The following is a 17,517-nucleotide window of genomic DNA, read 5'->3' on the forward strand; positions in this document are numbered from 1 at the left end:
GTGTACAGTGGTGGTCTGTATTAATCTGCACACCTGTTCTACCATCAGCATAAAAAGCCCCGACCGGATTAACTGGGTATCAGATGAAAGGTGAACATATGTCTGTCTTTTCATCTCGGAAATTCATATCAAAAATTGGAACACTGTTTGGACTTTTCCCCGTGGGGTTGGTACCAGCATGGCAGGGGACTGCCTCCTGCTGCCCTGGCTGTGGGCCCTTCCACCACGCCGTGCACTGCCAGTTTGGGTGTTGCAGAGCTGACTGGGACTGGTGCAGGGTAGTCCCTGATGGCTTTCCACAGTGGTCACCACTGCTGCTGCCCCAACCCCCACTACCAACCAAAACCATGCCGTATATACTCAATACATACAAGCACTTGCAAAACACACAAGTTTATTTTTATTTAAATAAGAAAAAAAAATAAGTCAAAAAGTAATACTGCAGGGTTCAGTCTGTAAGATTTCACTTGCATAAGCATAGCCGGTCACCCTGAGCAGAACATAACTGGAGGTTTCAGAGTTTAAACTGTTTACCCTGACTGCAAGGATACACTGTAATTAGAGCATGAAAAAAAAATAAATTTTCACAAAGTTGAAAAGTTTCTAATTACAGTAATTATTTTTCTCATGGGACTCTAATCCAGTCATCATCCTCTCCAACACAGGCTTTTCTTTTCCATCTGCTGTTTATGTGATTGCACAGCACATCTATTAGTCATTTAGCAAAGATGAAAACTCTGGCTGGTGAAATAGGATGCCACGTTTCTTTCTCACATAATCATTTTTTTTAATGTCTCAGTTAATTACTTCTTCCAGTTTCCCAAAAAAAAAAAAAAAAAAAAAAAAAATTGCATTGTGGACAGTCAGTAAGAGCTGTACATTTATCATTCCACTTTCATTCAAATTCTAACATTTAAATAATTCCTTGACTAAATAAATATTACATGTGAACTTGTGGGTGAAGGAGAATATTCTACCATTTTGCGTGATGAGTTGAAACTTTAGAGGAACTTAGTTAATGCAAGATCATCAAGTCTGGAAAATTTCACTCTACGGGCTTGCTAAGCAACATACAGCCCTTGCTGAGCACTGCCTTCTCCAACTGCACTGACAATTCCTGTGTAAAACCCATTTCCACTTGAAAAACATGTTTGGTTTTTTTTTTTTTTTTGTGCTACTCAAGATCAGGTAGATCATGCACTTGAACAGAGTGCAATACCAATTCCTGTGTTTTTCACTAGAAATCAGAACAAATTTAATTTATTCACTCATATTTATTTATTATTTCTACCTTCATTTATTCCAGCAAGGCTCTTCCACTAGACTTGTTTTTTCGCAACACATCATGCAGGTAGATGTACAAAACCAACAGGAATTGTCAAAACTGATTAACCAGCATTGTCATTTTACTCTTTTGCCCTTCTGTCTGCTGTTTATAATGTAATTAAGTAATTTGAAAGGGCCCTTGGGGATGGCAGAAGAAAAGCCTGTGGTTTTCCATGTCTTGGTGATGTTTCGTCTTTAATAAATGATCAAAGAAACACAGGCCCTTCTGTTGGCTGAGCTCAGCCATCTCCAAAGAAAGGCAGCAAGTGTTAAAAGAAGAAATTATTTTCTGTGTGTGGAAAGTTTCTACAGGAATACAAGGTGAGTAGCTGTGACTTACTGTTTCTCCACCCCCAATGTGAAAGCGGCTGAGATGACAGGTCAAATCTAGTAATTAAAGAAAGGCAGATAAAACCAGAAGAAAGCACAGGTTCCTTCACAAGAAAATACTCTTTTTGTTGCATCTTCCTTTTTTTCCCATAAGTAGTCTTGCTTGTTTAACTCTGGACACAGGCAGTGTGCACCCTTCAGTTTTGGGAGAGTTTTCATGTACAGTTCTGAAGACTGTCACTGTAACAAAGTTCTATCTGTTCTTACGTTTCTCTTTTTTGTTTCTGGTGTTTACAGCTCCATTTACAGCCGGTGCTTGTGTGGCTTTTGCATGTTTTGTGGCTTTTAGGTGTTCAAACAGTTTATTTCGGGATGGAAATGCACAGTTGCAGGTTACACAGTAGATGGGAACTTCGTTCTGCAATGAGGAAAAAAAAACCCCAATGCTTCATATTTGTATGGAACACGTAATAAATACAACAATTTGTTGCATACAGTTCCTCTTAAGACAACAAAATGTGAATAAGCTGTTTGTTTCTATTACAGACACTCCATTAGTGATTAACAACTAAATATGTGGCTTTAAAAAATCACAAGTATAACTTCTTGAAATTTGGGAGAGTACTAAGTAGAACCCAGAAGAAAAATAGAAGCATTGCAAATCTAATTCAAGATAATACTTTTGGTCTCACCTGATTATATACATAACACTTCAGGCTCTCGGATCTAGCGAATTTAATATGTCTTGGTTGTAATTACTGCAAGATTTTGCTCTTTCTGGGAAGCATCAATATCGGGAAAGATGCAAAACAGTACTGCCTGTCACCTGCCTGATGAGAACAGCTCTGTCTGCAGTTGTTTAATTTGTTTGCTTTGAACTGCCTTGGATATGGAGCTTTAGCAACCCCTAGAACTGAAATGTAGTCCTGCTCGTCTGAGAGAACAAGAGCTGATGTTCCAGTCTCCTAGCTTCTATTAAAATTACATGGTTAGAAATACCTGTATAGTTAAAAAGTAAGCAGAAAACTGAAACAGAATTTGTGGACTGGAGGTGATCAGCCAGCTAACCTTGTTTGTAGTAATATGACCACCAGCTTTTAAATAATGTGACTTGACATACCGTTGTTGGGTGCTCTGAAGATGCCTTAGCAGACTTTTTTGCATCCTTGGCTTTTTTTCCTTTAAGCTTAGCACTGCTGACAGACAAACAGAAACCAAGATCAGTGCACAAGAACGTTCAACATTTAAGAGCTTCCAATGGTTTTTGAATATTGTCTCCACTGCTTTCCCTTGTTCTTCCTTCACACAACACAATACAAGTGCTTCCAGCAAAAAAATAAAGCAACTTAATTTATATGATCAATTCTTGATCTCAAGATGCAGCTAGATGATCAACCAGGTACTGGTAGGTGATGTGGCAGGGAACTGCAGTCAAACACCATTTCCGGAGTAGGTCCTAACACCCCATGTTTCATATCATTTATTCAACTGCATAGCCCCCCATTCACGTTGGTGAGTAAATCTAGACTTGACAGAATCAAACAACACAGAACACAACAGTGACTGCAGTATTGAGAGTGAGCGCACCTTTTTACTTCAGCTGTTGCTTCATTCACTTGGCCAACATCTTCTGTAGCACTTGCATCCTCTGACATGGCACATCTTTGGCCATCATTTACCAGCTCCTCTGCTGAGCCACTGTCCTTGTCCATGCTGGGCACCTCCTTTTGTTCAGCTGTTTCTTCATCAGTACTTCTATCAAAAGAGTCCTCATAAGTCTGTCCAAACAGAAGAAACGCAAGTTAACTACTTCAAGTTCATTAGTGATATGTTTGTAGTATTACACTCGTTCACCTGAAATGGGTGGGTGGGGAGAATAAAGCCATGGATCCTCTTAAATTTACTGTGTTTTCAGTGAGATTGTAACAATTAAAACCTTAGTTCAGATGTGAAAGATGCAGCCATCTGTTGTTGATGTTGTCTAAACTCCTGAATCCTTGAACTCTTGAGTGTTTTACTATATGTGCACTGAGTTTAGGTCAGGCCGACCCTCTAGAGTTGTCAAGAACGATGAATGAAAGAACTTCTAATGAAGGGGGTCAGCCTAAGGAAAGACAAAGAGCATCCTCTCCTTGCCGGGCAAGCCGTACGCACTTAGATTACCTCGTTCGTGTGAAACTCCAGTTAGTTGGCTCTCAAGGTCTTTAGCCTCACCCTAGAAGTGAACTATCCTCACTAGCAATACTAAACATCACACCCCTTAAGGGAGAGTCCCAGGCCCACTAAAAGACCCTTCCTCAGAGAGCAAGTGTAGTCGTAAAATAAGTTGGGTGATGGATATGCAGATGTGTAGCAAATCCCTCTGGGCAGGGAAAGTGCAGTAAGATTCTGCATACCGTGTTTGTAACTTTGTACTGCGGTGTGCTGGCTGTGTTCGCCAGCATCCTGACCTGTGCAACTCTGGAATAAAACAGTTATCCCGTCTCCGTGTGTAAGATTGGCTTGTTGCACACCAGGAACAGACTTCTGCTTTAGAGACAACAATAAGAAACACCAATAAACAGCCTCTAAAACCACACAAGAGGAGAATGAAGGTAGCTTTAAATTACACACAGGGCTCATTCTGTTCTGGCTGCAATTTCACATGACAAGATAGTGGCTTTTCTTCTAACTTCGTAGTCAATCAGCTCAATATTAGATCAAACATACGCATGTAAATGGTTAACAGATCGGTCTGTTTTTTAACTTGAAAATAGTAAGACAGGCCTTGGGAGAAGGAACAGGCACCATAAATACATCAATCTAAGGCCTAACAAGATAAGCTCAAGGAGAACCAAATGGTTAATGAAAGCAGACAGAAAATTACTTGAACCGTGTGTGAACCAGCCTAATTAACATACTAAAAGATCCACCCTGGAGCAAAGAAAGCCCCCAGCTAACAAAGCCCCCTCCCCACAGAACATGCCAGGTGAAAAAAGTAATACTGTACCTTTTAATGGGAGACAAGACTGGTAAGAACCAGTGAAACTTAAATGTCACGAAATGTCATTATTAACAATCGTTCAAAGTATATAAAATGTTTTAGCAAGTGTTAAGAGGTGCAGCTTTGTGGATTTACAACCCAGCACCCACCTCTGCACAGACATGCGATAAATGGGATCTCGGCTCTGCATATGAGATTGGCTCTTTGTACACTGAGTAACGAACTCCATTTGTGAGACAACAGTTCTACAAAATGTTAATTATTTAGACTAAATACCTGCTTTAGGACACTTAAGCCAAAATAACTGAGCTGACTGAAGCTAGACACACTGTACTTTCCCTCCCTAACATTAGAAACACTGGCAGTCTTTTCCATGTACCAGAAGACAGAGGTAGACTTGGCAAAAGGTCAACGCTTGAGCCTGTCTGAAGCAAAACACAGCTCTCAAAAGCAGGATAACACATTTGGCCTAACACTACATTAACGCAACACTATCACCTGTAAGTCTCAGCTACCTGAAAAAAACTTGGCTAATTACCTTCAGGAAAAGAAAACGAAAACCACAGCGATTCCCTGCACCCCATAAAGCTTGGTAGAGGACAGAGATTATGTTTCCAGAAGAATATTGCTGCACAAGATTCTAGCTCATGCTAGGCAAGAGTGGCACCTACTGTCCGGGCCGCAGAAGAGCTTGTGATCAAACGTGGGAGACAATCTCACTGGGACAAGGCTAGGATTAAGCTAGTAAGCAGGCAGGTAAGAGCTGAAAAGGATCAAACTTGAGGAAGGCTGACAGAAAACTTTGCTCACTATGGCACTCCTGCCACTCAAGCCTGAAACAGCTTGCAGTTCTTGAATTTCACCCTGTTGCCGTCAGCACAGATCTGTCAAATCCTGCATAGACTCAAAACCTAGAGTACAACAGATGGGTGCTACTTGTGTTTACAATTCAAGTGAAAGGTGGAATGGATGTGTTTGTTCCAACAACTACAGTGTCGGCAGGATGCCAATACTGTGTTACTTCGCCCACCCCACGTTAGAGATTAGCAAATAATACATTATACGAACTCTAGCAACCGAAGCAGAAAACCACCAACACAAAATGGAGCTGCTAACACACTAAGGCCATTGCTGGTCTTTCTGATCAATTCCTTGCATTCTCCCTATCTGCCCATTTCCATCCATTTTCCTTACACTTCAGAGTGTAGCCTTTTTAGATCCAGCACCACATTTATTAGGATCTGCACAAACAGAACAAAGTGAAGTCTATGAGATGATTATCATAAAATACGATTGTAAGTGTAAAAAAATTATTTTGCAGTCAAAGAATTACAAATTTAAAAACTCTTCAAGTTCTGTAGAATATCAAGTTCTTATTTTTCAGGACAAAAAAAAACTAGTTAGGAGATAACAGAACTGGGTTGTAAAGTTCCCTGAATATTATTATGACTACATACCATCACTGTTTTCTGTTTCTTCCTCTGCTTCTTTGACAATCTACAAAGATAAGAATTTAAAATCATCTCTTTTTCAATCACATTAATTTTCTATGTATGCCAGCATCCAACTGACAAAAAATACCTAATCAATAAACACTGGCCCTGTGCAAGTTCCTGTTTGAAAAATAATAATTGCTGCTTTTCCTTACCTTCATTTTCTAACTTTAAGAAGCAGAGAAAATATGATACTTATCCTACAACATTCGAATCCAGTCATACTAATGCATGCATTTTACTGGAACTCTGATGCTAGGAAATATTTTAAATCACACAATACTGTGAGTTCCCACACAACTATAAAATATCAGAAACTCCCTCTGAGGCCCTTCCAGACTTGTTAAATCATCAGTCACAGTAAAATTAAAACCAATTTAAAGTACTTCTGCTTAGACACATCTTCTGTTTCTTCCTCCTCTTTGGTATGTATTTCATCTGCATCATCCAAAGACACAGGAAACCTCTCTTCTTCTTCCAGTTGCTGTCGTAACAGTGCTACCATCTCTCGATGCTTCTTTGATTTTTCATGATTCTTCATGCTGTGAAGACCAGCAGATTGTTACTGCAGGTAGCTCTGAGCAAACACTGTTCTACTTACATATAAATTAACAACAGGCCCATTATCCAGCACTACCAAGTATGGAAAATTCTGCTCTGACAATGTCTCTACTAGAAAGACAATACTGACTGTTATGAAGTTAAAAAGTCTTTACAAAACATTTTTTAAAATGTTAAAAAACCCAACAGCCTCACCCCCAAATCCCCAACCACAAGCACTTACGCTTTCTCAGTTTTTAACCGTTTGTCACAAGCAGGGCAGTACAGACCATCAACAAATTCAGCTTCTCCAGTTTCATCATTCACTTTGTCTAAAGAGATCAGTGGGGATCAGAAAGACAAAGTCAGACGAGTGATTTTTGAGTAAGCTGCCCTTAAAAGTCTAGCAAATAGTCATAACACTGACATTCAGCTTCTTTATATTACTGACATGCAGAAGACCATCTCACCAAATCATACATCAGCATAAATTAACCATTGTAGTTTGATGTCTTCTCATATTCAATGGAAAGCACCAGAGAGGGTCAGACTCTAGCCTGGCACCCCTCAGCTGGAGGCAGGGAGTGGCACTACGGTCAGAATTGTGAATCAGGGGCTCTAAGTACAGTGAGCCAATACTCTGGCTGCAACAACTCAATACAGATCATCCCCCTACACCCCATACCTCCAATGCCTTTTGTCTCCTGTTCTTCTAATTCATCTTCATCATCTAATCCATCTCCAAATTCCTTTTCATATTGTGCCTCCATCTCTTGCAACCCTCTCTCCAGATCTGACATCGTTATCCAGCTCTGCTCTTCATAGTGCTCAGCAAGCCTTCAAGTAGAATAATACAGTAACTTCTATGTTGTGTCCATGAGATGGGAATTACAGAAACAGTATTACTTAAAAGAAAACTTGTTCTTTGGCATTTCAGGAGGAAAGTTCTGAACATATGATGGAGCAAAAAATTGTCTGTAGGGCCTGGAAATTTAGGCAGTTAATTTGTGATGTCAATGGGCACATCTACAGTGCAAATAAAGAGGTATTAGCACAGGTGGGTCCTGCTTGAATTTCAGGCAGGAAGTGCTTATGCACCATGGTCAATATGAAGCTGCCAGCAGGAAGGTAAGCTCAATTCTCAAAGCAGTATAGCTGTTTTTACCTGCTGGCAGATTCAAATCCACAAACAGTATAGGACCACAAAAGCCACCAGCACATTACTCCTTGACTCTGTGCTATGGAAATGTACCAGCTCAGTTTTCCAAATCTAAGTGTGGCCCGCGTTATCAATCAGTGCACCACAGCACAGCTGAATTTGCTTCAGCTGGCTCCTGGACTCAGAATTATCAAGCCATTTGTCAGTAAAGGCATAGCTCTGCTTCATTCTCCCTTCAGTAAAAATAAAATACAGGTAACTTATCACATATACATTATTATTACATAATTTTCTTCAATATGCAATTATTTTGCAAGTGCATTCTTATTAAAAATTTAAGCTACTTCCTCCCATTTGCAGGAAAAAAGCTCTTCTAGTTGGAAGAATAAATTGTGCTTACACTTGGGAGATTGTCTCTTCCTCTTTTGGGAAAAATAAAAGCATTGAAAAAATGCATTTAGTCCAATGAAAGGGTCATTTCTGAAGAGCTATAAAGAAAGGCAAAACTAAATTCATTTTTTCACTTTCTTTTTAGCAGGTGCAGTTCCAAGGCAGATGAAGCTGATCTAAGTCCAGGCTGTCACAGTCCTGTTCTCCCTCATTTCAAAGCATACATTCTTTTTTCTTTGAAGTAACAATGATAACAATTAACTTTTACTTAAGTGGGGAAGTCAGATCATGCTGGATTCTGTGCTATTGCAGCCAGTTACCTGCAGCACACAGATAACTACTCCCTGGTTATCTCATATCTCTACGTGTCAATAAAATGCAGAGACACTCAAGTTTTAAAAAGCTGAGACCTGAGACTAATATATATTACAAAACCAAATACATAATATTTTCAAGGACGTAAAAGACCAAATGGAGCTACTGTTAGAATCTAAGTCTACACAGTATCCCCATGGATAGTTTCTCCAAGTTTAAAAGAAAAGATCTGTTCCATATTTACATACTTGGCTTGTTTGAGTTTCTGCTGCCTCCGAAATTCCTCTGCTTTCCTAGTTTTTTCTGCATTTTGTTGTTCTACAAGTTTTCTGTGAGCCTGTACTCTTTTATCCCTTTTACGAATAAAGGCTACTAGCTGACGGACCAGTTCATTTCTCTCTTTTCTGGCTTTATCTCTTGTTTTCTTGTTCTCTTTTTCCATAGCTCGTTTCTCCCAGCGGTTTGAGGCTTGTCGTGTGTCATATTCTTCTTTCCAGGCAAAGTTTTTCTGAGTACAGAAACTCTGCCAATATGCATAGAAAGGGTGGACTACCTGTTGAGAAAAAAAGAAAAAAATTGAACAAGTTAGGAGCAGGGACAAAAACCATACCAAGTAAATTCAGGACTTTTGTAGGAGTTGTGTCCTCTATACAGGCCACAGTTTTCCCTCAGAGTGTAAGTAAACCACATGAAGGTTTAGAGAAACCTCTAATATCATTCTTAAAATTTCAAACCATGCCAAATCAACAGCCTTGTCTAAACTATTCCAAACTGCAACTTCTACAAAGTATCTCCTCATAGGATTGAATCGTGCTGACTCTAGTGCTTGGTTACTTAGCCGTGCTGTACTTTTCCTGTCAAACTGAATCAGATACACTACTGTCTGCAAGCAGGCATATGCACATATTGCCCAAGAACCACCATACTAAATTACACCAAAGGTCAGCCATTCGTTTCCAACAGCAGCCAAAGACCAGCACAATAAGAGCAATAAAATAAATACATGCACATAATGCTATTTTGTCTCTGTATATTCTCTCCGTCTCTGAGCGAAACAGAAATTAATAGCCCTTGATGGACTTTTATTTCATTAATTTGTTTAATATTTCTTTTATTAACCCATGTAAATTGTTGGCACATACAATAGCAAGGAACCATGAATTGCATTAATATAATAATGTGACAAGATGCACTTAACTGCTGTTCTGTTAGCAACTTAGCACTGAAGGTTAAAATGATGCCCTCTAGCTCTGAATGTAACAGAAACACTAAATGATCTTTCCTTATTCTCTGTCGCGACGGAGGGAAGACACAGTCACTCAATATGAGTGATCAGCAGACTTTGTTTATTGTCCCTTACAGTCACCTTTTATGCCTTGTTATAATTAGCTCATACATATTACAAAAGTTAAGCTCATTATTGGTTAGTTGCCTAAATACCAAGCCCGCCCCTAGTTTCTCTTCTGTAGTTATCTGTTCCCACCTGCAACATTCTTTTCCCACCGAAATCTTCCTGTTATTGTCTAACAAGAACAGCCAAGGACAGTGTATTTTGCTTTACTTCAGATAAGCTGAGAGCGATGTGCATTTTTGTCCAGCCGGCTGGACTATGTCTATGTGACCCTTTTCAGCTAGCCAGTTATCCACAATTGTCCTTCCTTTTACTATGCATAAGTAAATGCTGTATTAATAAAATGGCATAATAATTATTTTTTTGGTCTTTTTCTCTACTCCTCTCCAAGTAATTATTAACCTTCTGCATTTTGTATATTCAGGAAGCAAGATAGATGTAAACTCCCTTCTTACATTACTTGCCACATTAAGCTGCCTTTTTATGACTTACTTCTACCTGCACTACTGTTTGTATTTTTTAATACCTCATAGAAGTATTTAACCTAACAGTTTAAAATCTCTTCTTCTAGTATCCCCTCTTCTCCTCCTGCCACTAGTATTCAAATGGACTACAACTATCAACACCTCAACGCTAAGTTCTAATGGCCTATCTATAAGCAAAGGTTCATGGCTGTGGCCTTTGGCAGCTAAGTCACTACGGTTTTTCCCTGCTATCACAAAACTCCAGCTCTATAATAACCAATCAATATGAATATTTAATCCAATAACTTAAGCGAGCTTAAGACTCCCTGTGTCAGACTTCTGCTTCAGAAGGGGTTATCTTCTGTGCAGATCAATTGCCTGGCCATCAACTGATGACAGGGATCACTCTCCCCTTCACCAGCTGTATGAGCTAAGACTTTCCTCCTCCTCAGCAGCTACCTGAAATACAAGCGCATCTCTGACATTCTCTGGAAGACTGTACAGCAGCTCTTGCCAAACTCCCAGGTGGTTGTTTTGTCTACTAGTTATATCTTGAGCCAATCGCTTTTGTTTCTGCATCTAATTGACCTACAAGTCTTTTCTCCCCATGAAGACCTGCAGAGTCACAGACTTAAGTATATCTTCCTTGGCTGCCTGGCACTGATCTAGCTGCCTCTCAGGCTTCTTGCGAATTAACTCAGTAGACTGAACCAGAGGTCATTCACATCACAGATTTTGAAGCCTCTGCAGAGTTTTTGTAGCCCCCTTCTAAAACTCTTTTCCCACGGTACTCCCACCGAGTACAGAAGTAGGCACTGTAATGCTGGGATCCTCTGACAGTGTAATGTCTTCGTGATTGAATATAACAGAGATGACAACATTCCCATTTAACTGAATTCATAAATGAAATACCTTTATGAATCCCCTTAAGCAAAAAAGTGCTGCTTCCAAAACAGTGTGAACAAGGCAGATGTCAAAGCATGCTGGTGCTAGAATTCCAGCCGTTTTTGCAGTTATTGACAGCACAAATCTGCATCTATAATCGTTATCTATCCCATGGCCTCAGATAAAACAGCTTCCAAATGATGTTTCAAGGTAACCCCATTAAAAGAGGGATTTTAGCAGTTTCAGAGGCACTAAATATTCTCTTCCAGGGAAAGATTTCCATTATGTTAAGCCATCCTGTAATTTTACCTGACATTCAAACACCCATTGTGACACTTTTCAGTTTGATTTGTAACTTCGTTTCAAACTCCAGAGTTGTTTTGTACCATTGAAGTTACTAATTTTTCAGGTATGCATCAATTTAAACTTCATAAATAGTTAGTCATACAGTACAATTCTACTAGAAGTGACAGGGAGAAGCAGCAGTCTACAAAAAACATTTCAGTACTCTTGATATTGTGCAGTTATTCACTGGGGTAAGTGGTATTGCTTTACTATTTAATTTCAACACAGGAATACCGCTAACTTCAAAAAACTTTGTAGGCCTGACAGAATACAACAAATAGTTGGCAAACCAGCTAACAAGAATTCAAACACCCCACACACATTTTCTCTTCTTGCTTCCCAAAGGAAAGCATGCAATATTCTGGAAATTAAATCTTACTACAGAATAATCGTAGGTGACAAGAGCATCACAGTGGAAGTTCACATTGCAGGTCAATTACCACATCTGTGGATAACTGGCTAGCTGAAAAAAGGTCTCATAGACATAGTCCAGCTGGCTGGACAAAAATGCACATCGCTCTCAGCTTATCTGAAGTAAAGCAAAATACACTGTCCTTGGCTGTTCTTGTTAGACAATAACAGGAAGATTTCGGTGGGAAAAGAATGTTGCAGGTGGGAACAGATAACTACAGAAGAGAAACTAGGGGCGGGCTTGGTATTTAGGCAACTAACCAATAATGAGCTTAACTTTTGTAATATGTATGAGCTAATTATAACAAGGCATAAAAGGTGACTGTAAGGGACAATAAACAAAGTCTGCTGATCACTCATATTGAGTGACTGTGTCTTCCCTCCGTCGCGACACACATCTCCAGTTTTCTAAAGGCTGTGTTATGCAGTGCTATGCAGTTTTGCTAAAGGAAACAAGACAGTACATGGTATTTAAAAAAAAAAAATTACCTCAATATCCTTTTTTGTAATGTAAGGTGCATTAAAACACCAGTAAATCATTCTCACCAGGACGCAAAGCAAATCTGTTCTTTTGTTTTACAGGCCTTGTGCTGCACTTAAGTTCCATTGGCATAATTAACGGTTAGCCCTGTTAAGTGTTTGTCTGACAACCTACCCTAAAAGCTTGGCTAAAAATATAGTCCAACAGGAAATACCAATTTTAAATCACCTAAATTATTATGAATCAGAACACAGGCACTTCCTTTATAGTAATGGATGGTCTAGCAGTAGTAAGCAGTAGAAAAGACAGCAGCTACATAGTTTTGGATTCACCTCAGAGATCAGCAGGAACCTTTCCTTCGATTTCAGTGTGTGACAAAGTAATGACTTAACCGTATTACTTTCAGTTCAGATTTATTCTTGCTCTTACCGTATCATAGTCACTTTGCGAATATCCAAACATAGGGAATTCTTCAGTATCTTCTTGGGTTGTATATTGCAGCTCTTCTTTTGCAATCTTTTCAAAAACTTGTCGATAGACTGTAAAGAATCCCTGATATTAAAAAAAAAAAGTTTCAACTCATTTTGCACAGCTCAATCATAGATGTACAAATGCTTAGCTACAGTAGTGTTAGATAAACATCACAACTCTGGAACAGTGGCTCAAAAATCAGGGCAAAGGCCTTGTAAGCACTTGCCATAGATAGCAAGTCCCTTCTATTTAACAAAGTTCTTAATCTCTCACATTCTTTTTATTTCCATCTCCTCCGTGTAGTCTCTGTCCCTCTCAGATATCAAGCACCTGTATTCAAATCTTTACACACACAAAAAAAGTTTCAGCATGCTGGAGATGTTGGTAAGTTTCTGGTTACACAGGATTGAGTTCTGAAGAAGTTCCAAATATAAAATTCAATATTAAATACCCTATCTTTTTAGATTAAGATATTTCTAACTCATTCCTAGTATAGTAACATGAAGACAGATAGGAATTTTCTCTGGCAGAGGTTTTTCTAATCACCTGGACCTTTTTAAGTTACGGTGAGTATCTTAAAATCCAAGAAGGAATTCAATTATAGGAGCACACTTTTGCTGAGGACTGTTGCTATATTGCTTTTCCCATGCCACGCCCACCCCAGTTTGAAGCATCCTAGCTTGCTAAAAGGTATTTCTGAATAAACAGATGGTCTTGCAAAACATTGGAATGCTTCACTATATAACTTCAATAAATAACATACACACACTCCGCAGTTGTATGGTATAGTTGGAAGTTATGACTAAGTAACTGTTGGACAATAAGCAGGAATTAGATCTTCCCTAAGCATACAGCATAAGTTTTGTCCTAGAAAGATTTGCGTAAGCATTGTTACTACCTGTGCTAAACAATTCCACACATAGCTTTCCAACATGAAGCAAATGCCAACACTTCTCATGAAATTTAAACTTGTTCATTAAAGATGAACTAATTCATTACCTTTTCATCATCTCCATATCCAGAGTAACAGCTAACAGTGAAGTAGCGCAGCAGATCTAAACTATCATCTTGATAGTCTCCATCAAGTCCTCCTTTCAGCAGAATCTCCCTGTGATTATCATACCTATCAAAAAATTCACAGTATCAAGGCTGTAGAGCCACAGAACATTTCCCATTGCTGGTGAGCTAATACAGCACACGTATCACCTCGATGCATAGCTTAGCCCAGTGTCTGGAATTTGCAACTCATATCAAAGTCTTCAGAGAGAAAAAAAAAGACAGGCTCAGTAAATACTCTCTCTTGACCTTCAGTTTACTTAGTCTTACTCTAACTGCAGTATCTATAGCAGCAATTTCTTAATGGGCGGCTAGCAAACACATTTGAGTAATATGCATCAATAAGCTTTCAGAAATGGGTAGGACATTATTTATACCATCACGTGCTTTAAAAACACACACAAAAAACCCCACGTCATACGTTAGCATTTAAAAACTGAAAACCAGTACTTCCCTTTCAAGGAAGGCACACTCAGTACAGGTGGCTCTGGCTGCATAATCTGGTAGACGCTCCGGCCCGTTTGAAAAACAAGCGACACAGAACACTTAAAGTAGCAATCTCTTTGAGAGACGTGTGTGCTGTTTCAAATGAGGCCTATTACAGAAACACGACACCATGTACGTCATTAAGGCTTACAGTCTGCAGCAGTCAGTAGCATACTAAACATCTACAGGCACCCTGGCGTGGTGCTGGCTCTTCCCCCTCAAGGCAGAGAGGACTGTGACCAGGGGAATGCCTACGCTAACATGCAAGCCGCCTCCTGCTCTGGGAGGAAGGAACAGAGGCCAACCTGGCGTGTCTCCAGAGTGTTCCTCAGCGCCCAGCCCAACCACCTGCCAAAGCACTGCGAGGAAGGTGCGGGTGCGGCTGGGCCTCCCCGTGGCTGCGCTGCGCATGGTGCTCAGCGCCTTCAAAACCAGAACCAAACTGGCCGCTGCTGCCACCGAGGGCCCTTCAAAACCAGAACCAAAGCGGCTGCTCCTGCCACCGAGGCCCGTGCTGACCTGCAGCAAGGCCCAGTGAGAAGCAAATTCAAAGTCCTGGCTGAGCCAGCACTACAGAAGTCTCTCCCCGGCCGCCACCCGACACGCACGACTCACCAGGCCCTTTCCTGGGGGTCACTGAGAACGTCGTACGCTGCCTGGATTAACTTGAACTGCTCCGCTGCTTCCTCCGCGTTCTCTAGGTTTTTATCTGCAAGACAGTTTCAGAAAACCTGCGAACGGTTCAGGGCACGACGGCGGCGCCCGCCACGGCCCCTCCGGCCACCGCGGAGGGCACGCCGAGCCGGAAGCGCTGCCGCCGAGCACCGAGCGGCCCGGCCCGGCCCCACTCCCCGCCGGCCGCCGCCACAGACCCGGCGCGGCCCGCCACCGCCGCAGCGCCCAGCGCAGCCGCCTGCGAGCACACGGGGCTTCTCTCCGCGTAGGCGGCGGCCGGCGGGGCCAAGCGAGGCCGAGGCGGGCCGAACCCCCCGCTCAGGCCTGCTGCCGGGCCCGCGGAGGGCGGGCGGCGCGGCCATACCTGGGTGCCAGCGCAGCGCCTGCCGGCGGTACGCCCGCTTCAGCTCCTCCTCGGCCGCGTCGCGCTTCACGCCCAGCACCTCGTAGTGGCACTTCATGGCGGCGGGCCGGGCCGTGCCGTACCGTACCGTACCGCGCCGCCGGCCGGCGCTTCGCCACACTCGGCGCCCTCGGCCTCGGGCTGCCCCCGCCCCCCGCCGGCAGCGCTGCGCGGGCGGGAGGCGGGGCGGGAGGCGGGGCGCAGGCCGCGGGAGGGGGCGGGGCCGCCGCCCGGTGCCTGTCGGTGCCACCCGGTGCCCACCCGGTACCACCCGGCGGGCTGGCGGCGGCGGGGGGCACACGGGGGGTGCCGTCCCCGTCCTACCGCCGTGCCGGCCTCGCAGGCACCCGATGCGACATAACCAAGCGCCTTGTGCTAGAGTCGCCTGAGTGCTGCGGGGCGCAAACGATGCGAGAAAATACGGTGAAAACCCTAAAACTGCTGCGGGCAGGAGCTGCACAGGTGACAGAGACACCAGCCCGCGACAGGAGCCTCGCGGGCTGCCGGAGAAGGCCCGGGGCTCGGGCCACCCGGCGCTTCACAAGGGACGGTTAGCACCGATGTAGATGAGCTCCGCGAGAATGTAAATAAGGAGCCTTCCGACAGGGACTGGTAACCGCTAGAAAAAAACCAACTGCTGAAGAGGTAAGACTCAAGGGCACTAGGATAAAGGAACTGTGGTGGTGGGAGATCGCGACCTCCTACTCAAATCCCCCCCCCAGACGGTGGATGCCCGCTCGGGGAGCATGGGTAGTGAATTTAAAATGAACTGTACCTTTAAACTGAGGTGAGACGGCAACTAACCAATAACTAGTTAGTAGGTGTAGACTTAGGGCGGAACTAACCAACCTCGCTGTGTTACGGGTACAATTACGGGGGCAGGCTGGGAGGAGCGACCCCTCCCCTGCACCGGCGCTGCTATGACCGCCGCCGCTCTGCGGCTCCTCCGGCTGCGGAGCCCGGTCCCGCCCGCCGCGGGGCAGCTGCCGCCTCCCACCCCGCCGGCCGGGCCGGGTGAGCCCCGGGCCCCGGTAGCCACACGGGCCAGCCGCGCCCCGGAGCGTGCCGCTCGCCACGGCCACCGGCGCTGCGTGCGGTTTGGGCGCCCCGGTGTCCGAAGGACATGGAGCTGCTCGGGTGTGCCCAGAGGAGGGTGAACCGAGATGGCAAAACGCCTCCCGGGCAAAAGGCATCGGAGGAGCGGCTGAGGGCAGCCGGCTGGGTCAGCGGGGAGAAGGCTGAGGGGGGCCTCATGGCAGCTGCGCCTCCCCAGGGCCGGCGGCGGAGGGGGAGCCGGGATCCCTCTCTGGCGGCAGCGGCCGGCACCGGGGGGTGGAGTGAAGCTGCGTGTGCTGGTTTTGGCTGGGACAGAGTTGATTTCCTTCACAGAAGCTGGTGTGGGGCTGTGTTACGGATTTGTGCTGGAAACAGCGCTGGTAACGCGGGGCTGTCTGCATTACAGCTGCGCAGCGCTCACCCCGAGCCAAGGCCTGTTCTGCCTCTCACCCCACCCCACCAGCGAGGGGCTGGGGGGGCACAGGGGGTTGGGAGGGGGCACAGCCCGGACAGCTGCCCCCAGCTGACCTCAGAACCGTTCCATACGTTGTTTCTCCCTCAGCATACAAAGCTGGGGGAAGAAGGAAAGGGGAGACAGTCAGACTTACCATGTTTATCTTCCCAATTTCACATGATGGAGCCCTGCTTTGGTGGAGATGGCTGAACACCTGCCGGCCCATGGGAAGTGTGAGCTAATTCCTTCTGTTTTGCTTGTGTGCGCAGCTTTTGCTTTAATTGTTGAACTGGAATTATCTCAACCCATGACTTTTCTCTTTCATTCTTTCAATTCTCTCCCCCATCCCAGCACAGGGGGGGAGCGAGCCACTGGCTGTGCGGTGCTTAGCTGCCAGCTGGGGTTAAACCATGACGCTGCATCAAGAGAAGTTCAGGCTGGAC

The 17,517-nt window shown here is 43.7% G+C and overlaps 1 protein-coding gene across 2 annotated transcripts; it reads right to left on the bottom strand.

Moving 5' to 3' along the window:
- Positions 1-377: 377 nt before the first annotated feature.
- DNAJC21 (DnaJ heat shock protein family (Hsp40) member C21) lies at positions 378-15,688 on the bottom strand. 2 transcript variants are annotated; one of them, XM_056324475.1, is made up of 12 exons: positions 15,526-15,688; positions 15,102-15,195; positions 13,944-14,067; positions 12,903-13,025; positions 8,785-9,089; positions 7,358-7,509; positions 6,917-7,004; positions 6,519-6,674; positions 6,097-6,136; positions 3,244-3,434; positions 2,777-2,852; positions 378-2,074 (listed from the first exon to the last, which is right to left on the bottom strand). In XM_056324475.1, exons 1-12 carry the CDS (start codon positions 15,620-15,622, stop codon positions 1,910-1,912), a joined length of 1,611 nt encoding a protein of 536 aa, XP_056180450.1. In that variant the 5' UTR covers positions 15,623-15,688; the 3' UTR covers positions 378-1,909. The 2 variants fall into 2 exon arrangements, with proteins under 2 accessions (XP_056180450.1, XP_056180451.1); XM_056324476.1 differs by having other exon boundaries at positions 2,777-2,849; positions 15,526-15,687.
- Between the last annotated feature and the right edge of the window lie 1,829 nt (positions 15,689-17,517).

Source organism: Falco biarmicus, chromosome Z, assembly GCF_023638135.1.
Source record: "Falco biarmicus isolate bFalBia1 chromosome Z, bFalBia1.pri, whole genome shotgun sequence".
In the NCBI taxonomy this organism is placed as follows: domain Eukaryota; kingdom Metazoa; phylum Chordata; class Aves; order Falconiformes; family Falconidae; genus Falco; species Falco biarmicus.